The 27323-nt window shown below is 37.7% G+C and overlaps 1 protein-coding gene across 12 annotated transcripts in view; it reads right to left on the bottom strand.

Annotated features, from left to right (window-relative positions):
• The window catches only part of Mpdz (multiple PDZ domain crumbs cell polarity complex component), a 164170-nt gene that overhangs the window by 10216 nt on the left and 126631 nt on the right, over positions 1–27323 (bottom strand). For all 12 annotated transcript variants that reach the window (XM_070033169.1, XM_070033165.1, XM_070033173.1 and 9 more), the window contains 11 exons: positions 20271–20362; positions 19675–19771; positions 17497–17577; positions 12297–12389; positions 12133–12207; positions 10855–11023; positions 8279–8424; positions 7532–7615; positions 7131–7324; positions 4583–4730; positions 47–133 (listed from right to left, as the gene is read on the bottom strand). In XM_070033169.1, the coding sequence (XP_069889270.1) occupies positions 47–133; positions 4583–4730; positions 7131–7324; positions 7532–7615; positions 8279–8424; positions 10855–11023; positions 12133–12207; positions 12297–12389; positions 17497–17577; positions 19675–19771; positions 20271–20362 (1266 nt within the window). The remainder of the gene's footprint in view (positions 1–46; positions 134–4582; positions 4731–7130; positions 7325–7531; positions 7616–8278; positions 8425–10854; positions 11024–12132; positions 12208–12296; positions 12390–17496; positions 17578–19674; positions 19772–20270; positions 20363–27323) is intronic.

Raw genomic sequence — 27323 nt, 5'->3', positions numbered from 1 at the left:
AAGAAACAAATGGTGATAATGAAACAAGTTAATAATAGCTACTCACCTGGCTACTTTGAGAAGGCCTCCTCTCTGAATGAAATGGGCCAGCTTTCATTCTACCAACTTCCAGGGTCACTGTGCCTAAGGAACACTGTGGAGTGGTGGTTTTACAGAAATGATTGAATAAAATTCATAATCACCTTTAAGAAAACATTCAACTCTTTGAGTTTGAGCTATTATTTGTGTAAGTCTGTGCCAGTTTGGGGCCAAGCACTCTCCCTTGTTTTCTTCACTGAAATCTGGTGCTCTACTACTTTAGCCACAGCTCCACTTCTGGATTTTTGGTAGTCAGTTGGAGATAAGAGTTTCATGGATTTGTCAGCCTGGCTTGGCTTTCAGCCATGATTCTCATCTTAGCCTTCTGAGTAGCTAGGAATAGGCTAAGCTTTTTAAGGCATCTTTCTTTTGGAATTTCTGTAGTAAAGGATACCTTTGATCCTTTGTGGAAAATGGCTTTCTAAAGAACTTTAAAAGTAAGCAATCTCTGTGTCTGTATGAGTATGCCAATAATTTCTAGAGATTATTTCTACCAAGGTAAAGAGAAATTGAGAATGGAACAATCTGTTACAAAATGTACTTAGAAAGGCTGAAAGAACTGAATAACTCAGGGTTTAAAAATAAATAAAAACAATAAAAGCACCATCACAATTTGTTTTGTCTTTATTAGATGAAGTACTTGAATAACTGGGCAAAGCCTCTGTTGCCATATTGTAGCTTGGCAAACTTCTACACGGTAGTTAAATATTGCTAAATATACAAAATAATATCAGTACAATTTCACTAAAATCCTTTACCACAGGTAGGCAAGAAATTCCATGTAGCCAAAAACTGAAAGTAGCATGGTGCAGTATTTGAGATCTTGAGCTTTTACAGTCAGACTCACTTGTTTAAATTTAGTCTATGATTTACTAATTGGGTAACATAATGATGTCCAGCCTTCATACATTTGTTATTCTTAATATTTTCAAATGTAAGCAATAAGCCAGGTGCCAGTAGCTCATGCCTATAATCCTAACTACTCAGGAGGCTGAGATCTGAGATTGTGGTTCAAAGCCAGCCTGGGCAGGGAAGTCTGTGAGACTCTTATCTCCAATAAACCACCAGAAAACCAGAAGTGGTGCTGTGGCTCAAGCAGTAGAGCGCTTGCCTTGAGCTGAAGAGCGCAGGGACAGTGCTCAAGCCCAGAGCTCAAGCCCCACGACTGACAAAAAAAAAAAAAATGTAAGCAATATAGGATGCTGTGATATGTAAATATTATTATGCAGGACAGAGTAATAGTAAGATAAACATCAGGCTATCGCATTACTAAGCTGATCTAATAGAGGGAAGTACTGTATACCTAAAGGGAAGTATAGTATTGAACTGTGTTGGACATGAAACAAATTCTAAAGGCCAATACTTGACTGATATGGGATTTTGTTTTGTTGGTTCCTGGTATTAGTGGCCCTAAACCTAAACTCTTCTTGGACTAGGCCATGTTTTCAACTTGTATAAGACAGAGGCTAACCAGTCCACATATTAATTACTCACCACTGATTGTTTTCATATGGTTACAATTCATTGCTTTTAATGTTCTAAGGGGAAAAGAACCATGTAAGGTAATATTACCAGGATAAAAGTCATTCACTATTATCAAAATAATTAAAATGAAATGAAGTATAGAAATGGAGGATAATTGCAACAATGGCCTCATAATTGTGACAAAATTTTAAGATTTTATTTTATGTAGCAGTTTGACACAGTAAATTAAAGTTTTTGTCACATCTTCCCCAATGATAATCTATTTTTTTCATATTAGTACTTGTTATGAACATCATTCTAAGCAGCTACATGTTTGTCAGGCCACATTAAAATATACACCAAAGGGCTGGGAAGGTGGCTCAGTGTAGAGCGCTTGCCTTGCATGAATGAGGCCCTGGGTTCGATTCCTCAGCACCACATAAGCAGAAAATTAAAAAAAAAGCCAGAAGTGGCACTGTGGCTCAAGTGGTAGAGCGCTCTTGAACTGAAGAGCTGAGGACCAGCGCCCAGGCCCAGAGTTCAGGCCCCACAACTGGACCTCACCCCCCCCAAAGAAAACCAAAGTTTATGAATCTGTCAATTGCTTTGAATTCTCCTATTATTGCAAATAACCCTTCAATGAAAAATATGTGCATAAATTAAGTATGCCAAGGTTTAGTTATGCCTCCCCTGCCCCCCCTTTTTTTTTTGCCAGTACTAGAGTTTAAACTAGAGTTTAAACTAGAGTTTAAACTAGGACCTCAAACTTCCTCAGTTGCTATGCTCATTCAGATAGTCCTATCACTTGGGCCACAACTCCACTTTTGCTTGTTGCTTTGGAACTGTATTCTCACACTTTTCTGTCTGAGCTGGTTAAATTAGAACCTTCAGGAATTTCAGACTCCTGAATGGCTAAGATTACAGGTGTGATCTACCAGCACTCTTGTGGTACTATGAACAACTTTTTCTTTTTTTCTTGGTTGTGGAACCTGAATTCAGGGCCATTCCTGAGCCTCTTCGTGCTCAAGGCTAGTGCTCTACCACTGGAACCACAGTGCCACTTCTGGTTTTTGAGTGGTTAACTGGAAACAGGAATCCCATGGGGACTGTTCTGTCCAGGCTGGGTTTCCAACTGTGATTCTCAGATCTCAGCATCCTGAGTACCTAGGATTACAGGAGTGTGCCACCAGTGCCCGCTTTATGTACAATTTTTAACTGGAGAATTACTAAGCCAAAACAAGAAAAAAAAAAGAGAAAAACCAAACATGCAACCACAAATACCTAAGATTCTAATCTACTGCCAAACTGGTTTTTAAAATGGTTGGATTAACTGATCTTAAAATTATCTATCTTAATACTTTCTTCTCCAGTTCTTTAATATAATATCAATCTTATACAGCTAACAATTGGTTTTATCTCCAAAAGGAAGTTATTCCTCCATAAAGAATTCTGATTACTTTGACACCTGGAATCTTTAAGAATGACTGGCAAATGTATGATGTATTAATAAGTAAATCTACACATGTATTCATATGTCAGGTCCTTTCCTAACCATAGAGTTAATAACAAGAGTGTCATGTGGAACTTAACCTCATGAAACCAACCACTAAGAGACTCCCTCTAACATCACACACCAACAGCTTGATCACAGCTAAAGAACCAACACATGAGCTCCTGTTAACCAGTATCTAGGACATAGGCATTAGCTGAGGTTGAAGGTGTTTTAGTCAATATCAAATTACAATTTTTCATGTCCAAAAATGGTAAGCTAAAAACACAAGTACACAGCATTGCCTAATTAAAGTATGTGTCTATGTGTGTGTGAAATGTTTGTGTGTATGCATGCACTCACTTAGAGTAAGGTAAATCCTGTCTAGAAACTGGACATTCCCTAATAAGAAATAAATATGTCTATAATCCCAGGTTTTCTGTAGTTAGGTGACTATTTTGTACTTTATAACTTATCTCTATCCTTCAGAGTTGGTGGCTTTATTATTTATATTTTGGAAATACATTTCATGGTATAAAACTTACATAAGCTCAGAAAGACCTGTCGGGATATGGGAGGGAGTAAACATTCTATGGATCATAAAACAAAAAATCATTCTATTACATTACACATTATTCATCATCACTCATAAAGGTGTTAACTCTGCTGTACTAGGTGGTAGTTAAGGAAGGGGCTGACACAGGAAAGTCCAGAAAACATGATCTTCACAGGTGCCCTTCCTGCTTCCTATCACCTTCCCATATTGAGAATTTTTGCTTAGTCCTATTTCAAAAAGTAGTCATGCTGAAGGTGAGTCTTCATCTAAACGAGGTCCAAAAAATAAATCCAGTATTAAATATGGAAGAACATAGTGAGATTTTTGTGGTTTGAATATGTTTTTCTTTTCTTTTCTTTTCTTTTTTTTTTTTGGGTCCGGTCGTGGGCCTGAACTCTGGGCCTGGGCGCTGTCCCTCAGCTCTTCAGCTCAAGGCTAGTGCCCTACCACTTGAGCCACAGCATACTTCTGGCTTTTTTCTGCTTATGTGGTGCTGAGGAATCAAACCCAGGGCCTCATGCATGCAAGGCAAGCACTCTACCACTGAGCCAACTTCCCAGCCCCAGATACTCAGTTTATAATTCCTACTACCACTATTATAAAAATTTACTATTTAGAATTTAGTCATTGAAATATGGTACCATAAATACACTTGGTGATGACTCTTTAAATAGATTGAAATAGTAGCTCAATAATAAATTATAAATAAATAATAAATTTCTTCTTCCATAAAATTTCCTTCCTTCCTTCCTTCCTTCCTTCCTTCCTTCCTTCCTTCCTTCCTTCCTTCCTTCCTTCCCTCCCTCCCTTCCTTCCTCCCTCCCTTCCTTCCTTCCTGCCTACCCACCCTCCTTCTTTCCTTCCAGAGACCCCACTTCCACCACTCCTTCCCCTCTTATACTGAGGTTTAAGCCCAGAGTCTCATGCATGACAGACAAGGGCTCTACCATTTGAGCCCTATTCCCAGTACATAGTTTTTGGCATTTTATTTTTACCTTTAGCAAAGCAGCAACGGCTTCCTGAGTGGCATTACGGACATCTTCTCCATTCACAGTCAGTATCTGGTCTCCCTGCATCAGTCTTCCATCAGCATCTGCAATTCCTCCTTTGACAATGTCGGACACAAACACCCCAGTGTCATTTCTGAAAACAATTTTAAGTTTCAACATTATCATTTTCTCTCAGCTTTCATGAAATGATTATTTAATAAAAGCCAACCTCTTATAATGAAAAACTGATGTGTTTTTCCAATAGTTTTATTGTTTTGAGCAATGTTTTGGCAACGTAAGACTATACTTTATAATAAAGTGTAGGCTTATGTCTATGGCCTTTAACAGATGGAAAAGATCTTTCCTAAGAATACTTCTTCATTAAATACACTGTGAGCAGAAGTGGCCAGTTCTAACCACAGTATATGGGCTGTATGGCTAGTAAATGGTAACTTCAAGTCAATCACTGGTACGAAATCTGTTGTTGTCATACCACAATAAGGACAGAAAAGAATATTGGCTTGTGGTTATGTAGACCATTTATATGATCAAAAATAAATAGCAGATAGGCATCTCAAACCAGAACTATAACCTTACAGTTAACTTTCATAGATTTATTTAAAATAAACAACCACTAACTTTATTTATATCTTTTCATAAACTGAAAACGAACAACCCTGTCTACCCCCTGTAAAGACATAGAAGTAACTGTGAATAGATGAATTGTATCACCTATTCTTGACAAGGACATACATGCAAACAAGGCATATTACACCATCTGATCCTGGGCCTGCCCACGTTTGGAATAAATGTGTTGATTAGACGTCTTTACATGTTGTTCTCCTCAGACAAACAGGGATTTTTATTGGGAGTTTTTATTTTATTTTATTATTATTTTTTTGGGGGGGTCCGGTCGTGGGGCCAGAACTCTGGGCCTGGGCGCTGACCCTCAGCTCTTCAGCTCAAGGCTAGCGCTCTACAACTTGAGCCACAGTGCTACTTCCGGCTTTTTTCTTTTTGCTTATGTGGTGGTGAGGAATTGAACCCAGGGCCTCAGGCATGCAAGGTAAGTGCTCTACCACTGAGCCACTTTCCCAGCCCTTTCATTTTACTTTATTTTTATTGTGAAAATACTGTACAGAGGGGTTACAATTACACGGGCAAGATAATGAGTACATTTCTTATCAAGCATTGTAGCCTCCTCCTTTGTTTCCCCTTCCCATCTCATCCTCCCCCAACCCCCTCCCCCAACCCTCCTCCCCACCCAAAGTTGTAAAGTTTGTTTTCGACATAACGACTTGTACATCTCATTGTTGCAATGGGTCCACCTGTATCCCTATTTAAACGATTTGTTTTTTCCCTTCCCTTCCACAAATTACAACAACATCAAATACAGTGAAAGCAGGGGTTATACCATGGGGGAGGGACATACAAAGCAACAAAGAAGTGATCTTATAAATGTGTTTATTGGGAGTTTTTATAGTACCCTGATTAACCCACCCATTATGGGAAAACAAACATTTTAAGTGTATCGCATTTCAGAAGAGTCAGAATACAAATACCATATTCCAAATTGGAATGCCTAATTTTTCTGACAAATTCCCATTGTGATTCAATGCTACATTAGTTCTGTGCTTTAATGAAAAGTTAGTATTTGTCTTTAAAAAAGTCTGTTAGTTGTTGCAGAAGAAATGTTGTTGCAGAACTAGGTAAGCATGTGCCGGTTTGGTCATGCTATAGTGTTTAATTCCAAAAGGTATTCTAACATATACTTCACAACTTCATATATTTTTGACCAAGTAGAAAAATATTCTGCTTTGAAAATTGTGACTGATGCCTAAAGAATACAGGTATTAACTTAGGGCCATCACAGACCTGAGTTATTTTGTATTGAGTGCTGACTTCATTTGATTATCTGGTATATGATCATCATGATGTGCTTATGGTACCACAAAAAAAAGATTATGAAACTTAGTATTTGCTAGTATTACTTACATATAAACATTCTTCAAGTAATTTAAATATTTAAACAAGTACGTACTGCGTTTATACATACTATCACCCAACTTTATGTTGACCCCATCTCCTTTAATAGAGCAACTATCAATTTATCGCTTTCAGCCTCAACTCAGGCACTTTTTTTCTTGGACATTTTCCCTAAAATAGGATCACTTGGTACTTTCTCCTACACCTTGTGGCTCCTCTAAAGTTTATTTCAGTTAGTTATTAGCAGATTGAGTTGTTAAAAGTCTATATTTAATTCCCATTCATCAGAATGTGATTTTTTTTGTTTTTAGTTCAGGTATCACTTATTATTCAACTTTGTTGCTCAGAATCTAATGTATTTTTTGGCACACAGGAGGCACTCAGAAATTTTCAAATGGATTTATCATTGAAGACCTTCAAAAATCTCTCAAACTCTGACTTAGAAAGTTCAAAAATAAGTGTCTTTTCTGATCCCCTCAGTGAGTGAATCAACACCAGCTATTAACTGCTATTAATGTAAGTCATCCATAAAGATTTCACACACTAAGTTTGTCTTCTCTGGTCATACCTTTTACCAACAATACTTAATCCCAGGCCTTTTCCAGGCTTCTTCTGTAGCTCAATGGTAAGGGCATCGCACACGTCTTCCTCTTTGTATGGGGTCTCATCTCGGTAGAGGGTTAACCGCACTCTTTGTGGTGTCTGTCTCAGGACATTGATCGCTTCATCATGTGTGGCTTTTCTCAAGTCAATTCCATTCACCTATACAGAAAGAGGACTCTGATGGCAAGGGACCAGGTGAGCAAGTTGGAAAAAAGGATGATAGAGGTGGGGAGGGAGGGAGGGAGGGAGGGAGAGAGAGATTGATGCAGGGAGAGATGGAGGGAGGGAAACAAAAAAGCCAAGAAGACACACATTCCCATTGTCTTTCTCCATTATTTTTGTAGGTCAATAACAAGTATTCTGTACCTCTAAAATCTGGTCTCCAGCCCAAAGTCTTCCATCCTTACATGCTGCACCTTCTTCATAAACTTCATGGATAATAATGGCACCCTAAGAACCGAAACACAACATACCCATGTCTTATCTCATGCTTGGTCTCATTCTCCATAGCAACAGTACGGAAAAGGCAATCCAAACTGTGTACATCCATAAGAGTTACACATGTTGAGTTGTATGCAAGCCACATAATTTAAGGAAATATGTAAGATTAGAATTTTCATTAATTGTCTCAAAGAAGCTTCTATTTTTCTAATGACAGGAAAGTTTCATGACAATTTTACAAAATTTACAAGTCCTGTGTACATCAAGACATCACTATTCTATCCCCAAAGGAAATGGTTTTTATAGGTATTGGTGACATTTAGAAAATCTTGTCTACAAAGTATGCAGTTTCTCATTCTCTACATGGGTAACCCAACCTGATACACAAAATGGGAATAAAAATATATCAATAACCAGGGAACTGACAGAAACATTGTGAAAACTAAAGATCATATCACCTGGGTAATACAATCTTTTTTGAGTTGGTATGGATTACGGAAAGTAATCATTTGAATCACCAATGTAAATAGTTTCCAAATAAATTAAAATAACAACAAATGATACATGTTCATCAGTTTTTATATTTTATTTAATAAAATCATCTGAAACCCCCCAGTCACTGTTTCCTGAAGGCTGCCAAGCAAGAAAAAGTACTTCTGGGTGGGTACTCACCAGCAGTGTGTCAGATCCCCCAACAATGCTTAGGCCCAGACCCGTGCGCCCTTTGGAAATCTCAATTGTTGTTTCACAGCCAGGGATAATGGGGCAGGTTGCAGGATCAGAAGCAAAGATCGCTGGTGTGGATGACCTGCTGGAACCTTAAAAAAAAATACAAATGACAATTGATTAGAAGTTGTATGTGTCAAATTCACCACACAGGTTGTCTTTAATAGATGAACTGGGGATGAAGAAATATTTCTATTTGCATTCTATTGTTCAGTTATTTTATATTTATAAAAGAAGTATGACCAAATTTGGGGCTGGGAAGGTGGATCAGTGTTAGAGTGCCTGCCTTGCATGCATGAGGCCCTGGGTTTGATTCCTCAGTACCACTTAAACAGAAAAAGCCAGAAGTTGCTCAAGTGGTACAGCACTAGCCTTGTGCGGAAGAGCTGACCCAGGATTCAAGCCCCACTACCAACAAAGAAGTATGATCAAATTCAATGTGGTGCAGGGTATAACATTATTTGTGTAGTCATTTTTCTATGTTATTCTGCACCTTTTTAATTGTTTAATTTATCTTTATAAAAGACAGGATATGAAGGAAGAACAGCGGGTTGAATTACACACCTAGTTTTAATGTGATAGTCTACATTTCATTGGCTCCAAACATACTTCCTATGAAATAAACATTTGTAAACCTCAGAACAGACATATGTTGCACAGTTAGAAGCACATTCAGTGAAAAACCATAAAATACAACGCATATCAAAGCATATCAGTAATTCTTGTCATTGTGCTTGCTTTGAAGAACTTTGTTTTAGTTTCTTCCTCTCACTTTAATCTCTTCTTAGGTAATCAATTCTGAGTATATCTGTACACACACATACACACAACACACATATACACATGACATTTGTAGCTTTACCCCTTGTGTCTCACTGGATGTTTTATAAACTCTGATATAAAATCTTGATGCATAGCTCAGAGCTGAGACTATAAGAATAGATATTAAGACTAGACTTAAAAAAACAAGAACATAATTCCACACTTTATTTCATGAGAGTCTTCTTATAGTATCATATGTTTTATAGTACAACAAAAAGTACACAGAAAACAGCATATTTGGGGAAAGCTAGGACACTTGTTGAGTAGCGTATGCCTTGGAAAAGATGCTCTCCTTTTAGAAAACCAGAAACAGACTATTTCTTGCTTCTAAAATAGCAGAGACAGGTGTATGATATTTTCTTTTATGTTAAGTTTCCATTCAACATTTTATGTTTATAGCCAATGCTATTTAGAGACTAATAAAAACTTGAAAATAAGAAAATTTCCATAAACTCTTTTTAACATTTCAACGAATTATGCAGACTTTCTACATAAAGGATTATTTTAATCAGTGATGCATTACTCTTAAGACTTTTCTGTACAATGTTATAAATGTTTGAAACTAGTAGTTCCTCTTAAACTTGTCAAAAAAACTAAATATTTCAATTTGTGCCTCAAGACAGACTTCCCTTACTCTGTGTTGCAGAAAAATCCAGTTTTAAGTAATTTTTAAAAAGTAAAAAAAAAAAAATGACTTAGCCAGATACCAGTGACTCTCTAGTGTAATTCTAGCTACTCAGAAAGCTGAGATCTGAGGATCGAAGTGTGAAGCCAGCCAGGCAGCAAAGTCCATGGAGCCTTATCTCCAATTAATAACCAAAAAGCTGGAAGTAGTTGTGGCTCAAGTGGTAGAGCACTAACTTTAAGCAACAAAAAAGCTCAGGGACAGCACCCAATCCTTGAGCTCAAGCTCCAGGACCAACACACACACACACACACACACACACACACACACACACACACACACACACACACACACACACACACACACACACACACACACACACACACACACACACACACACACACACACACACACACACACACACACACACACACCTAATGCTATAGACCTTGAAATTTATACAACTTCTTTAACAAAAATAAATAAATTGAACCATTTTCTCATAATCTGTGAGGTTAATAATAAAATGAAGTCAGACTACATGTATTTATTTCACCTAATTTGAAATGATATTGTAGAACACCCCAGCCACACATATCTAGCATACGTGTGACAATGATTAACGCTCTTTTTTTTTTTTTTTTAAGTTTCTTGTGTCACAGGCCTGGTTGGGTCTATCTGTGACACAAGGTTACTCTATGTCCATTATACAAATAAGAAAACTGAGGTTTAAAGAAGTTACTTTCCTGTTATAAAAGGAAAAGATACAAAATGGTATTTTAAATTCATCAGCAAGAGATTTCTGGAGAGCAAAGAGATAAGCAAGAAAGAAGGTAAGGCTACAGTGGGAAGATGGATTTCCTAAGGTGCCATGGTTAGTTAACTCATACCACACAGATATCCATCTAGAATGTACACTTCAGGAACCCATTTCTTTGAACCATCTCACCAAAGGGCTCCCTAAGACCTTTTTAGACACATTGAGCCACAGGCAGGCAGTTGATTTGCAAGAAAGGACCTTCTGCTGAGTGTGCCATATGTATATGTACAGGACTCTCAAGACTCTGGCCCTTACTTCGCATGGGCTCCTGTTCCAGTTCAGAGGCACCAGACTGTGGGACTGCAGGAGGCTTGGAGCTGATCTTTTTTTCTCCATTGGCTGCACCAGCTGCTTGGGAATCTGGATTCTCAGCACAAACTGTCAGTTTTACTGTTGTCTTTGCTATCTTCAGAAGGCTAATAAACTGGCAGAGTAGTGGTGTGAAGGAGAAACAAAATCAAGGGCACATCAGTGGACTCACACAAATTTATGTCATCAGTATTGCTAGAATCTATCCCATTAATCACTGAGGGAAGATACAATGATTTCCTTTTCTGAATGCAAGAGACCAAGAAAGTTGTTTTTCTCTAGTATCTCCAAATGCCTAGATTAAGGCAATGTGTAATTTCTACTCTAAGTTGAGTTCTGTCCAGAGATTTTCTTTATATAACTATAGCATTTTCAACCTTTTCTATTTCTTAAGCATTGTTGTCCATTTATCTGGATTCCCTATGACCTTAGATACATGAGGAAATTTTCCCCACTTCTGAATCTACAGAGCATTTGAAGCAGCTTACACATTTTTAATAAAATAGAAACACAGAAATGCATATATTAAAAGCAAGGTAGGAAAACTGTAACAGAGAAATCAAGGCAAATGGAAAACAAAAAACAGATTTATGGGTCTCAGAATCCCACTAATACAGTTACCAAAACTGATTTATTTTTAAAATCACTGTTAGGTTTCTTATTGGCCTATGTAGAAACTGAAATACAGTTACTTACTAGCCTAACCCCTAAAGGAAAAGAAACCCTTTTTTTTACCCTTGACAATTATATATGAATTGTGCCAAGTTACACTCCAAATAAGTTGTTAGGGTCAATTTTGAAAACATAAGTACAAAGAGAAGACTGTCACCAATAAATTCTAGACATTTATAGGCTAAATCTTAGAACCTGCATACAAAGTAATATGTATAGTAGATATTTATGGGAGTAAACATTTGTAAGGAAACAATATTCTTTTGGCCCTAACATGAAATGAGCCATTGTTTAGGAGTTTCAAGATTTCCTAGAGAAAATGAAATCAACATTTATCAAAGCACCCAGGGAATTCTAAATAACTTACCAGGCAATAGCTATATATTAACATCACCTTGATTGGAATATAGAAAACAAAAATTGGAGACCATATGAATAATCTCTTCTTTTTCTGAAAAATAAATCTAGTACAGCTACCCAGCCCTAATTTTCTGCTGCTCTCCCCCCCGCACAGACTTGCACCAAGATATTTTCTTTATTGTGGAAAAGTACCTTTTCAACAGGATAGCCAACAACAATTTCATCATCCACAGCCAAGATCTGATCTCCAATTTTGAGTCGTCCATCCTAAATAGAAATGTGGAAGAATCTGAGTGGTTTTCCAGGAGTAATTCTCACTTTTATTTCTTAGGACAGCAAAGAAGGTAAATCCTTACCTTAGCTGCTATCCCATGCTCCGTTAAACTCTTTATGATGACTCCACTACGGGTATCTTCTTCACTGATAGCAATGCCCAAACCCCCTTGATCCTAGAGAAGTAAAAATAAGATCAGAAAGTTTGAAATAGATGGATTTTATCCAATGGTATATAGCTACAGTATCCTTACAGAAGGGCTATAAAAGCAATGAAAGGCAGGTGATGGTGGCTCATGCCTGTAATCTTAGTTACTCAGAAGGCTGAGATCTGAGGATCAAAGTTCTATTAAAAGCTAGCTTGTGAAGGAAAGTCTTCAAGACACTTCCTCTACCTACAGACAAAATAGTTGAAAGCAGAGCTGTGGTTTAAGTGTTGGAGGCCTACCCTTAAGCAAATGAGCTCAGGCATAGTGCACAGGCCCTGAGTTCCAGCATAAAAAGAAAAAAAAAAGACTTGGAAAAAATTATATTAAGTGAAGTAAGCCAGGCCCAAAGAAACATAGGTCCCATGGTTTCCCTTATTTGCAATAACTAGTATATGTCTGGGACAAGTAGAAAAGGTCAAAAGCCATATACATACGACCAGATAAGATGAAGGTAAGTGAAATGAACCCCAAGTGGTTTTTTCTTCCTTGCTATTGTTTCTAATGTATTTATAAGGTAACGTGATTTTTTTGTTGCTTTGTATGCCCCTCCCCCATGGTATAACCCCTGTTTCTACTGTATTTGATGTTGGTATAATTTGGGGAGGGGAAGGGAAAAAACAAAATGTTTAAGTAGGGATACAGGCTGACCCATTGCAACAATGAGATATAGAAGACACTATGTTGAAAAACGAACTTTAAAATTTAGGCGGGAGGGGTGGGAGTGGGGAATGTAGTTGAAGAGGTGGGAGGGAAGGGATGGTAGGGAAAAAACAAAGGAGGAGGCAACAATGCTCCAGAGGAAATGTACTCATTACCTTGCTCATATAACTGCAACCCCCTGTACAATATTTTCCCAATAAAAACTTATTAAAAAAACAAAAAGAAAATGCAAAACTTTGAAGCCTATTATTATACATTCATCCTTTTCCTTTTCTTTAGCAAATTCTTAAAATTTCTAATAAGAAAAATTTTCCTCCCACAAAAAGTCAAGTGAATTTACTTCTTACATCTATCTTATATCTTTAGTAACTTTAGCAAAATAAGCAGACAGCTTAAGTGCATTTAATAATTCAACCAAAACATTCAACACTTACAAGTCTATTCTTGTGTAACGGGCTGACTGAATAAGTCACTCAAAACCAAGCAAAGGGTTCTGCACTCCTTTCTCTGGCCTAAAACTTACAAATAACAACCTTATCTAGCTCCTTCATTCTTATCTGCCACCCTTCTTTCTGGAAGGCAGACGCAGTGGTGGCTGCATGTTCTACCTTTACTAGAGCAGAGCATGGAGTGATTCTCCAGAGAACATAGTCTTGCCTTGCTGTAGAATGAAATGCATCTGAGCCAAAGACAAGCCCTGAACATCTGCCAAGGCTGGAGAGCTGTACCTACTTAGTCTATATTTTCCACATTAAAAAAATCAAAACCAAATGTTCAATAATACTGCCTTGTACCTTTCTTTAATGTTTACTTTAATAAAATTATGATAGAGTTTGGAATTTTCATTCTAGCCAGAACATTTTTGCATTATAGCTTTCATCCATGGAAAATTTAGGAAAAGTGAGACAGAGAAAAGGGAAACTTGCCATGGTTTTTTCAGAAATACAGACTGAAGAGCCAACCTTCCATTAGAGACATTAATGGCCATGACTGACACTGATACAAGATTTCACCATCATTTTGAAGAGGGTTGACCCTATAGATTTTGAGATAGATTACTGATGTCCAGTAAGTTTCAGACTGTCACTGTGATCTACCTTTACCACCTCGCTTCAGATGATCAGTAGCCTTTAGTCTACCTTTAACCTAGCTGCTTAAATTTGGATATGTCACTTAAACAAATTTTTTTATATATAAAATTTAAAAAGTGGAGGATGGGGATTTAGCTCACTGGAGGAGAACTTGTCTGGTAAGTGCAAGGCTCAGACTTTGTTCCCTAGCTCTGAAAAAGAAACAAAAATTAAAACAAAAAGCAATTATAATAATAATATTTGCCACTTAGCCAGAAAAATACTTAATTAAAACAGTACTTTCTGTTTATACGATACCCATGCTGACCTTATCTTTTTCTATAATCTAGAAGAATTTCAAAAGACTGTCCGGCCACTCTTATAACTGTTTCCTAACCATCCTTCTGTCCTTTCTCTCCATCTCCAGTCTTTACTCTGAAGAATTTCAAAAGACTGTCCGGCCACTCTTATAACTGTTTCCTAACCATCCTTCTGTCCTTTCTCTCCATCTCCAGTCTTTACTCTCTCCCTCTCCCCTCCCAACATTTTTTGGTGGTGACTTTAAAATTTGAGTAGATATTTTTTGATGTTCTTTGCCGTAAGATCCTGAGGCTAAGGATATGGGCTGGACTTGGTGACTTCTTCTAGTAAACACAAGAAGAAGAAGTGATGATGTGCAATTTTATAGCTAGATCCCAAAAGATATCAGGCCTTGCTGCTTTGTTGCAATCACTTGTTCAGGGGGAAGTCAGATGCCATGTCCTGAAGATTTTCAAGCAGCCCCATAAAAGAAGCAATAAGGCCTCTTGTCAACAGCATTCTAGTAATTCACCTTTTGGATCATTGGTCAGCTCTACTCAACCTTCAGTCATTTGCAGCCCACACTGGCAATCTGTCAGCAATCACATAGAAAATTCTGAGCTAGAACACTTGGCTGAGGTGTTCTAAATTCCTGCCTCACAGAAACTGTAACACAATAAATGCCTGTTATTTTAAGTTTGTTAAATGTGTGGTAATGTGTTACATAGCAAAGGATAAGGATCTCCAAGGATGGGGTTTAAATAACTTAAGTCTATAAATTTTATTCCCATAGCCATAGTCTCTGGTTAATGAGCATGCATATGAGTTGGACTGGTTCAATTAGGACAAATCTTCAGACTTTTGCTCAGAAGACTGCAACAGCCGTTTTCATTCCCCCCTCCCCCAATCATACGCAAAAGAGTAGCACATGGTCCAAACTATAATTAGCAGCCCTTCTAAAACCATGTGGAAGAACCGTATTGGCATCAAGCTGACACTATGCATGGCTGTGTAGAAAGAAAGAACTAGTTCTTGAAGACACTATTGTGCTCAGGAATAAACTACCTTTAAAGACTGCTGTGGGTAATACATTAAGGGTCTCCAAAGTCTTAGATTTTGCTTATGTGGTGCTGAGGAATCGAACCCAGGGCCTCATGCATGCAAGGCAAGCGCTCTACCACTGAGCCACCTTCCCAGCCCCAAGTCCTGGATTTTGAATAGACAACTAACTTAGAAAGAGAAGCTTACATATTAGACATCCATGAACAAACCAGAAAAATGCTAACGACAGAGACTAAGTGATTTATCTGAGATCACTCAAGATTCAGAAGGGATTCTGGCTGATCTGGGTTCTATCGCAGTGATAAATTCTAAAAAACGTTTAATAGGAACATGTAGGCAACACTTCAGTCAGGTGACCTATTATCAAAAGAGAAAATACCGGATATAACCATTGTCAAGAAGCAGCAATAATCCTAGGCATTTATCCAATAGAATATAAACAAGGTTACAGTAAACACACCAACGAAACTATTTTCAATGCAGTACTATTCACCATAGCCAAGATATGGAATCAACCCAGATGGCTCTCAATGGATGAATGGATCACGAAAATATGATATATGTGCACACACACACACACACACACACACACATACACACACACAAATGGAATCTTACTCATCATTAGAAAGAATGATATGTACCTTTCATAAGGAAATAGAAGCACTGGGAGAAAATTATACTAAGTGAAGTAAGCCAGAACCAGAAACAAAGGTCGCATGGTTTCCCTCATCTGTGGTAGGTAGAATGTACCTGTAAATCTCTTAAGTACACATGTTGGGTGGTATACAAGTGGTTACAAATGAATTAACTGAAATATAAATGACTCTATGGAGAACAGAGCTCATATAGTATAATTTTTTAGAAAGACAGGTCAAAGTCTAACAAAATCAGCACCATGAAAGGGGTCCATGCAAAGGGAGGGGGTAGGGCCAAGGGGAGAGGAGTATAGGAATGAAGTAGGGAATAGGGAGAATACAGTCAAGAATTCATTGTATATATTATAAAGTTGAAACAGTAAGAGAAGAGATGTGTTAAAGGGGAGTGAGAATGGTGAAGGGGGTGACACAAATCAAGATGCATTGTACTCATAAACTGCTTTATTAAATGGTACCTCCTTTGTACAACTACTTAAAGTTAATAATTTTTAAAAAGAAGCAGCCATAATACATCTCTGCCAGTTTATTCTTATACACATATGCCTGGTTCTTACCAGACACTCTATACATGCACATAAAGTTTACACAATGTCCTAAGTACATACCTGATTAAGCAAGCATTCAAGCTAGACAGGATGGTACTGGAGCCCAGGGTCTGAGCATCACACTACCATGCCTCATGGCTACAAAGTGGTATATGGACTACTCTAGTTCTTCCAGTAGTATTTGTTGTAAACATTCTCCTGAACTCTCTCTTGAAAGTTTAAAAAAGCATGTGGATGAACATGCTTCACCCATGTTCACTTGCTTTCTAGCACAAGCCTGAAGCAGCTGAAAGCATGTATAGGTTTCTGTTCAGCAAATCATCCTAATGTGCAGATCTTTCCAAAACAAATATCTCAGAATGCCTATCAACAGAGCTTCTAGATAACTGTACAAGCTTTCTGTTTTATAAGAGAAAAAGACTAAGTATCATATCTTTTAATTTCCCCCCTAGCAAGGGCTTGGTAAATGAACTTAAAAGAGATGGTGGATTTCAAAGTTTGGAATAATAATAACAGTTGGAAAAGCTGGGGCCCTATTCAAGTATCAATAAGCACAAAGTTTCTCAAATTTTACTGTGCTCTAGAATCATAGTAGGTTTATTAAAACCTGGATTTCCTCATTCAGCAGGAAGTCCTGAGTAGATCCAGGCATTTGCATTTCTAACAAGATCCCAGGTAATGCTGCTACTGGTAGACAGACCACATTCCGAGAACCAGATAACTGGACCAGTGTAGGAAGGTGTTCACTTAATTTCATCCTCATGCAATGCAGATTTACCTTGGGAAGCTCTAGATGGTGCACATTTTTTAATAAACTGAAGTCCACAGCTGCATCAGAAGTAGTAACATTTGGTTCCACCTGACAGAAAAGGAATGGCAAAAAAGGTTATAGATACTTTTGTTTGTTAAAAATAAGAGCTGCTTAATATTATTTATGTTATAAGTCAGTATGGCTAGTTTAATAGCCCTGGTGTTTATGAACATCATGTTCTCTTAAAATACTGTGAAGGTATGACTGGATGGCAATTGCACTGAATCACCAAGAGCATCCAAGGGGCTTAGAAGTCAATCTGAATTTACTCCAAATGGAATAGATCAACAGCATAGCTACCTAAAAGGAATCTTACCGAAATCTGTGGTACCAGCAAAGGTACCACTCATTATTCCTCCTGTGTTTGTTATCAAGGGAATTTACAAATTATTAAATTCTTTGTCTGAAAATTATTAAAACATTACATTTTATCAATGTATACCATAACTACTAAAACTAATATGAAAATGAAAGTTCCTCCTCTACCCATCTGAAGTAATGTGACTCGGTCAATATCAGAGGCAGTTAGAATGAGGCAGTGCTTTGAGTATCTGTTTTATCTATTTTATGTATAAATAAGCCTCTGCTTATCTATTAATTCAGGGAAGAGGACTTTTGTTTCAACACTTTTCTTGATAATAATCATCATGCTCCTCTTCATTGTAATCTCTTCACTATCGACTGCCTCTTCTTATACATCTTATTCAAGTACCTAAAACTTTCCTAAATTAAAACCACTATCACCACCCTCTTTACATTCTCTGTGCTCTCTTTAATCTCTTGTCCATCATTTGCTTCCCCCAAAAATCTCTTGAGAGATTTCCCAATAATCTCTCAGTTTCCAAGTCCCAGGGGTCTCTCTTTCACCAGTTTCACACTGGACTTCTCTACTGCATCTCAAGACAGGAAATGTCTCAAATGTGCTCTCCCCAGTGGCTGTGCAGCATACCCTCCTGCTTCTACTTCACCTCTGGCTTCTATTTTTAGCCTTCCTGCTTGTGTTCATACTACAAAAATCTTCCCTTGGCTCTCCTCTATAGGAGAAGCTTTATACGCCCATGCTTTAGCCTAGCCCCCATGGCCAACAAATGACAAATCTGCATCTATGGAAATGTCTCTAAAATCCAGACTACATGTGCTGATGAACATTTTTAAAGACTCCAACAGACACTTCATTTTAAGCCGTGGTATAATTTTGTAAATATTTGTTCTTTTCTGTATTTACAATATTTAGTGAAGACAGCCTTCTATCATATCATCATGTCCAATATCTGGAAGCTTTCTATTTATCTATTTTAATCACTAGCATACGCCAGCCCAAAGAGTCAGGTTATTCAGATATATTTTCTGAAGATATTTACCTGGAAAGGCAATGCTATTAATAGGGAGGATTTCTGCACTTGATGATTTAGTTTAGGCCCTCACTGCCTTTCAGACCCTCACTGCATTTCTCCTGAATTACTCCATTCTCTTTAACTTCCACTAATTTATCCCCGCTATAATTTCTAATTTTTCTCTATGCTATTGCCCCAGAAGTCTTTTGGTTTTAGAAGTACTAATACTTGAACTCAGGGTACTTGAGCTTGCTGGACAGGCGCTCTACCCCTATAGCCATGCCCCCAACCTTCATTTTAAAAAATATAATTCTCATTCATTGAATTCATTGAATGCCTCAAAGTCAGCATATGGTAGCCTATCATAGTGTTTTGGATAATTTGATTCTTTTGCTTCTCAGCAACAGTTTTCCATCTTTTCCCTGTACCTTGCCCTGTACCTTGATCAGTAATGCTCTGCAATTTTCAACTCCTGCATTAGCCAGAGCTTCTATGCCATTCAAACTCCCTCTCTGTCCATACTGCTTCTCTCTACATCTTCAACATATAGTTGGAGCTTCTCTATGAAGTTTTCTCACTCTCCCTAAAAGCAGAATTGCTACTCCTTCCCTGTTCTCACTGTTGTCCATGCACATTTTGCAGGAAATCATCACATAGTCATGTGCTTTGTCTATGAGTGGACATGGCAACTCTTTGAGCATCAGTTATAACTCATCTACCTTGGATATCCCTACAAGTACACTATAATGGTTATCTAGGTTAGAAAAAGAAGGTATTGATCTATTCTTCCCAAAGATAAAACAGAACTTACAAATGCCTCCTTGTTTTGAAGATTCTCTGAGGCAGAAGACAGAGTTTCTACTGTACTTCCAGGACATACAGCCATCTGACTCACAGCATCTTTATTTCTAGAAGAAAAAAAATCAATCTATCATATCCTAAGGGTATTACTTATATTCTATTACTTCAAAAGTCAGAAAGATTATTTTGAAAAATCCTCTAACCCCCTAAGCCTTGAAATTGCCATACTCATATATATGTTTTGTTTTCATTCAGAAGAACTCGAATTTAGAGTTCTTTGGCATAACAACAAAAGACTATCCTGCATCTTGTATATACATTTTTCTAATTTGGGGAGGGAAAGGGAAATAACAAAATGCTGTAATAAGGATACAGGATGACCCATTGTAACAACAAGATGTACAAGACACTATGTTCAAAATAAACTTTACAACTTTGCCAGGGGTGGGGGAGGAGAGTTGGGAGGGATGGTAAGGGAAAACAAAGGAGGTAGTAACAATATTCAATAGAAAATGGACACATTACCTTGCTCATGTAACTGTAACCTCTCTGTACAGTATCTTTACAATAAAAAAACGTATTTAAAAAAACACTAAAACTGCTCACCTTATAAAAATTATTTTTACTTTAGAAGGAGCACATTTGATGATTGATGAAGCATTCTGATGACTTCTTCCATATAAAATTTGGCCATTGATCTGTGAGAAGTAAGAATCATATGGTGAGTTGAGGAAGCTGGGGGCTAAACAAGCTCTTGCATAGTGTTCTAATGAAAAGTTTAAGGCTAGAGAGCCATACCAAGGGTGCCATCATAGTACAGAGAGTTTGACCAGAGAGGAAAAATTAAGGCAGCTTGGTTAAAGAGACAGATCTGAGCATTCATCAGTGTCCACAGTGGCAGCTGATGCCATGGCTATCATATCAACAGAAAGAGCCTGGGACAAAGGCACCAGCAATGGTGTGTGAGCAGATTCTACTGTCCACAAGCAAGAACTGACAAAGAGCAGAAATCTTCATCCTGCTGATCACAGATAGTCGCAGACCATGGATGGCCCAGAAACCAAGGGAAAGGTGTGAGTACTATACAAGACATCCTCACCTTCTCAAAGAGCAGTGGTGGAAAGGTAGCCCTCCCTCATGACCGGAGAAATCCATCTTTGATACTGACAAAGACTGCGCCAGAGCAGCAAGCATGTAACTCAGGCCTTGGAAGAAGATAATAGGAACCATTCAACAGGTCAAAGGAACCTGACCTGAGGAGTCAGCTCCACCTCTGGGGAAAGTTACCCTTCCCAGGCACAGCTAGTTCTACCCAGGGCAGCTCCATTGGGTAAACAGAGCCAGAGGCTGCCCAACCCCTCTGGAGCAAAAGCAGTAGCCCCAGCTGCAGGAGGGTAAAAGAAAAACAACTGGAAACTCAGTACACAAAAATCCTGAGAATGGCTTCAGGCTAGGCTGCGTGAGTGCCTCAGGAGCTAGCCCCTCAGGGATAAGCTACTGACTGATGACAGGCCTCAACCCCACACACAACCTAGCCCCATCACAGCAACTCCAAGCTAGAGGAAACAGCCATCTCGCTCTTTTGTGATACTCAAAGCAGATCACACTCACACTGAAGTAGCCTAGGAGGAGGGTCATAAAGTCTCTGGTAATGCAGAGCTTCCTTCAGCCTGCTCAAACAAACTGATTTAAGAAACCAATCAAGCCACAGGAAAACCAAACACCACAAGCAAACCAGAGACTCCACTAAGAGACTGGTTACAGACACAAGGGAGACACAAGATCCTTCTACCTCTCCCCCCCCCAAAAAAAAAATTGAAAAACTTTTTTCTACCTAATTAAATAATTTTTTTAATTCTTTACTATTTCCTGCATCTTGAATATACATTTTTCTAATTTGGGGAGAGGAAGGGAAATAACAAAATGCTAAAATAAGGATGCAGGTGGATCCACAGTAACAATGAGATGTACAGGAACCTATGTTAAAAACAAACTTTACAACTTTTTTGGGGGGATGGGGGGAAGGGAAGGGAGGAGCTGTAGAGGTGGGGAGGGAAGGGATGGTAGGGGAAAAACAAAGGAGGAGGTAACAATGCTCTATACGAAATGTACTCATTACCTTACTCATGTAACTGTAACCCCTCTGTACAGTATTCCCACAATAAAAAACATATTAAAAATTCTTTTCTATTTTTTCATCCTTTTAATTTTTGTTTTGTTTTAATTCTGTTTTTATTCTTTTCCCTTTGCGTACTTTACTTAATTGCTATTCTGTTCATCAACAGATATATACCTGTCTTTGATTATTAGATCTCATTCTTCATTGTGTGCCTACTTAATTCAGATATCAAATACTCAATTCACAAACTCTCAGCCCCTTAACTCTTTCAATTGTATTATTTCTTTATACTTATATAATTTTTAAGTGTTTCATTTTTAAATTTTTTATTTTTTATTTTTCCTTTTTTTTTGTCTCTCTTCTCCTTTCCTTCTCTCCTTTTCCTCTCTCAGATTTTAGGTCTTAGTTATCTACCCTCTCCCCCCTTCCCTCCCCACATTCCTCTAACCTTATTGTCTCCTCACAATTCTCCCTAAACCTATTAATTCCTGGTCTGCTGACTCCTTCTTTCATTTTCTTAGTCCAATGATCCCTAGTTGTTTGTTGTTGAACTAGATTGTATCTGTTGAACTAGATTGTATCTGTACTCATTTTGACTGTGTCTAACAATCTGTGCAACTACAAGGCTCTGGTTGATGCTTGCCATAAAAGTGTTCTAGCACTGAATTAATTTTGCTTGCATACCCAAATGGGCAGAACAAACCAGAGAAACACAAGAAAAATGACAAGTCCAGGTATCTCAAGTCCTGCTCATCAGGCAACAGAGCAGTTAATGAATAATCCAGATGAGAGTTCCCAAAACGCTGTATAACCACTACTGGCAAACATGCTGAATGAACGGACTGAAAGCCTGCAAAGGATTCTGTATGAGCATGATAGGGAAATGTGTGAGCATAACGAGGCTAACCAAAGATGAATACAGGATTTCGCAAGCATGAGGAGGCTATTCAAAGATTAATAGAGGAATTGCGTGAGCGGGATGAGAATAAACAAAGATTAAAGCTGAAGGAATCCATGGAGGCCACAAAGGGAATGCTGAATGAAGCCCAACTGACAGAAAGGGAGTCCAATGAAACTATAACCAATCAACTAAGGGATTTGAGAATGAACACTGAAAACCAAATTAAAGAAGTAAAGAATTTTATACAAGATCTCAAACAAAGCTCCAAGAAAGAATTTGAAGCCATCAAATCTGACCAATTAGAAGGAAAAATAAAAAACGAAGTAGAAAGTCTTGACAGTGGGTTAGACCATGCAGAAGATCAAATCTCTGGGATTGAAGACCGAATCTCTGGTATTGAAGACCACCTAGACATTATAGAGAAAGAAAAGACAAGTATTCAAGACAAATCCAAGAAATATGATAGATCTACTCAACATATAGAAGACACCATTAGTAGGTCTAATTTAAGGCTAATGGGTGTAGAGGAGGGCCTCGAGACAGAAGTTAAAGGTCTAGGGAATTTATTTAACAAGATCCTAGCAGAGAACTTCCCAAACATACAAAAAGATAGGCCAATTCAAATACAAGAAACCTTTAGAACCCCAAATAGACCAGAGGAGAACAGGACATCGCACTGCCACACTGTAATCCACATAGGATCAATAAAGACCAAAGAAAGGATCTTTAAAGCTGTCAGGGAGAAAAGATCCCTTCACTTATGAAGGGAAACTAATCAGAATAACTTCAGATTACTCAGCAGAGACAATGAAAGCAAGAAGCACCTGGAAGGATGTATGCCACACCTTAAAGACAAACAACTATCAACCAAGAATACTATACACAGCTAAACTCTCCTTCATAACAGAAGGACAATTAAAAACCTTCCATGTATTGAAACATTGTATCTCCACCAAACCAGCACTACAAAAGATACTTAAAGATGTCCTACACATAGAAAATCAACAAGAGCATGATAAAGGCCATGAAACAGCCCCCAAATAGAACATCCAAGAATCATAGGAAGAAGCCGCTGGCATAGTCCCCAAGAAGGTAAATAACATGGCAGGAATTATGAAACACTTCTCAGTCCTAACTGGCAATATTAATGCACTTAATTCTCCAATTAAATGACATAGACTGTCTAGTTTGATCAAAAAGCTAGATCCTTCTATCTGCTGCCTTCAAGAGACACACCTTGCCCACAAAAAAACAAAAACAAAAAAAGAAAAAAAAAAAACCCCAGAAACATATTCTGAAAGTGAAAGGCTGAAATAAAATCTCCAAGCAAACAGCCCCCAGAAACAGGCAGGAGTTGCAATCCTAATATCAGATAAAATAGATTTCAAATTAAAATTACCGAGAAGAGAAAAAGAAGGTCATTACATACTAATTAAGAGATCTTTTCTTCAGGAGGATATTACAATTCTAAATATTTATTCATCCAGTAATGGAGAACCCAAATTTATCCAGGAAACACTACTTTCCCTTAAATCTCACACAGATCCCAAGACATTAATTGTTGGGAACTTTATATACCACTATCCCTTCTGGATAGATCAACCCAGCAAAAACTCAACAGAGAAACCTAGAGCCTAAACAACTGCATAGATCAACTAGACCTAAAAGACTGAATATATCACCCAGCAGCATCAGAATACACATTCTTCTCAGCAATGGAACATTCTTCAACATAGATCACATTGTAGGTCACAAAGCAAATTTGTCCAAATTCAGAAACATTGAAATTATGTCCTGCATTCTCTCAGACCACAAAGGAATGACACCAAAGAAAATCCTGTAACACATGGAGGCTGAACAACACACTGGGTCATGGAAGAGATTAAAAAGGAAATTCAAGTGTTCATGCTTTTTAACAAAAATGAACACACAAATTACCAGCTCCTCTGGAACACAGCAAGTAGTACTCAGAAGCAAGTTGATAGCTCTGAGTTCATACATCAACAAATTGGAGAAATCTGAAACAAACAATTTCACAAGGCACCTGAAAAAGAGCAACAAGCTAAACAATCCAGTAGACAGAAACAAATAATTAAAATTGAATCATAATTAAATGAACTAGAATCCAAAAGAATAGGAAGAATCAACAAAACAAAGAGTTGGGTCTGAAAAAAATTAACAAAATTGACAGACCCTTAGCAAATCTCATCAGAAAAAGAAGAGAACACACCCAAATAAATAAACTCAGAGATGAGAATGGAAACATCACCATAGAAACAACCAAGATTCAGAATACTTCTCAAACCTTTATGCTAATAAGTTTGAGAATCTGGAAGAAATGGATGAATTTCTAGCAAATTCTGACATGCCCAAACTAAACCAAGATGATTTAAACCAACTTAAGAGATCCATATCAAACATTGAAATAGTAACAGCAAGAAGAGACCTCTCACCCAAGAAAAGCCAAGGACGGGATGGATTTACAGCTGAATTCTATAAGACCTTCAGAGTAGAACTCACACCAATACTTCTCCATCTCTTCAATGAAATTGAAAATGAAAGTTCACTACCAAACTCTTTCTATAAAGCCATCATAACCCTCATCCCAAAACCAGGCAGAGACTCATCAAAGAAAGAGAACTATAAACCCATTTCTTTGATGAACATCAATGTAAAACTTCTCAACACTGAAGGGTAAACAAAGGAGGAGGCTGCAATGCTTGGTAAGAAATGTATGCATTATCCTGCCCATGTAATTGTACCCCCCCTGTACAGTATGTTCTCAAATAAAATAAAATACAATTAAAAAAAAAAAACAAAAAAACTTCTCAACAAAATTTTGTCCAATCAACTTCAACAACTCATAAAAAAAATCATACACCATGATCAAACAGGATTCATTTCAGGGATGTAAAGCTGGTTCAATATACACAAATCAATTAATATAATTCACCACATCACAAGAACACGGATAAGAACCACATGAGTATCTCCATAGATGCAGAAAAAGCATTTGACAAGATCCAACACCCCTTTATGATGAAAGCTCTGGTAAAAGTAGGAATCCACGGAACATTCCTCAATATAATAAAGGCTGTATATGACAAACTTACAGCCACCATTATACTTAATGGCAAAAAGCGAAAGCCATTTCCTCTAAATTGAGGAACAAGACAAGGATGTCCACTCTCTCCACTTCTCTTCAATTTAGTATTAGAATGTCTAGCTAGAGCAATAAGACAAGAAGCAAATATAAAGAGGATCCAAATAGGGGAAGATGAAGTAAAACCCTCCCTCTTTGCAGATGACATGATTATGTATGTAAAGAATTGCATGGATTCCACTCCCAAGTTCCTGGAGCTGATCTGAAACTTTGACAAAGCAGCAGCACTCTTCTGTATGCCAATAACAAGAAGAGCACAGCTGAAATCAGGAAAGCAACTCCTTTTGTAATAGCCCCACAAAAAATAAAATACCTAGGAGTTAACTAAAGAAGTGAAGGACCTCTATGATGAAAACTTTTAAAACTTGAAAAAGAAAATTAAAGCAGAACTAAGGAAGTGGAAAAACCTTCTATACTCCTGGATTGGGAGGATTAACATAGTGAAAATGGTAATACTGCCAAAGGCTATCTAACCCATCAATATCCCAACCTCATTCTTCAATGAAATAGAAGAAGCAATCCAAAAATACATATGGAACAATAAAAGACCCCAAATAGCAAAAAAAAAAATCGTTAGCAGAAAGAACAGTGCTGGAGGAAGATCAATACCAAATTTCAAACTCTACTACGAAGGAGTAGTAATCAAACCAGCTTGGTACTAGCACAAGAACCAACCTGAGGATTAATGGAATAGAATTGAAAACCCAGAAATGAACCTACAGACCTATAACCACCTAATTTTTGATAAGGGAGCTAAAAAAATAGAATGGAAGAAAGACAGCCTCTTCAGTAAATGGTGCTGGGAAAACTGTTTAATCACCTGTAGAAAACTAAAGCTAGATCCTTGTATATCACCCTGCACCAGAATCAACTCCAAATGGATCAAAGACCTTAAAGTCAAAGCAGACACTCTGAAAATATTACAGGAAGGAATAGGAGAAACCTTAGGTCTCCTTGGCACAGGCTGAAATTTTCTTAATACAGACCCAGAAACAACAAATCAAAGAAAGTTTGGACAAACTGGATTGCATGAAACTGCAGAGCTTCTGCATGGCAAAGGACATAGCTAGCAAGATCAACAGAAAATCCACAGTTTGGGAGATCTTCACTAGCCTTACAATGGACAAGAGCCTCATATCTAAAATATACTTAGAACTCAAAAAATTAAATCCTCCAACAACAAATCCTCAAAGAAACAACTGTCCAATTAATAAGTGGGCTAAAGACTTAAAGAGAAATTTCTCTGAAGAGGAAATAAGAATATCCTATAGATACATGAAGAAATGCTCAACTTCTTTAGCCTTAAAAGAAATGCAAATCAAAACAACATTGAGATTCCACCTCACCCCAGTTAGAATGGTTATAATCAAGAAATCTAATAACAACAGATGCTGGAGGGGATGTGGACAAAATGGAACCCTACTGCATTGTTGGTGTGAGTGTAAACTTGTTCAACCACTTTGGAAAGCAGTATGG

This window comes from Dipodomys merriami, unplaced genomic scaffold (genome assembly GCF_024711535.1).
Source record: "Dipodomys merriami isolate MVZ:Mamm:240054 unplaced genomic scaffold, mDipMer1.0.p SCAF_22, whole genome shotgun sequence".
NCBI lineage: Eukaryota > Metazoa > Chordata > Mammalia > Rodentia > Heteromyidae > Dipodomys > Dipodomys merriami.
The sequence above is the reverse complement of the archived record's forward strand: the minus strand, read 5'-3'. Positions and strand labels throughout refer to the sequence as shown.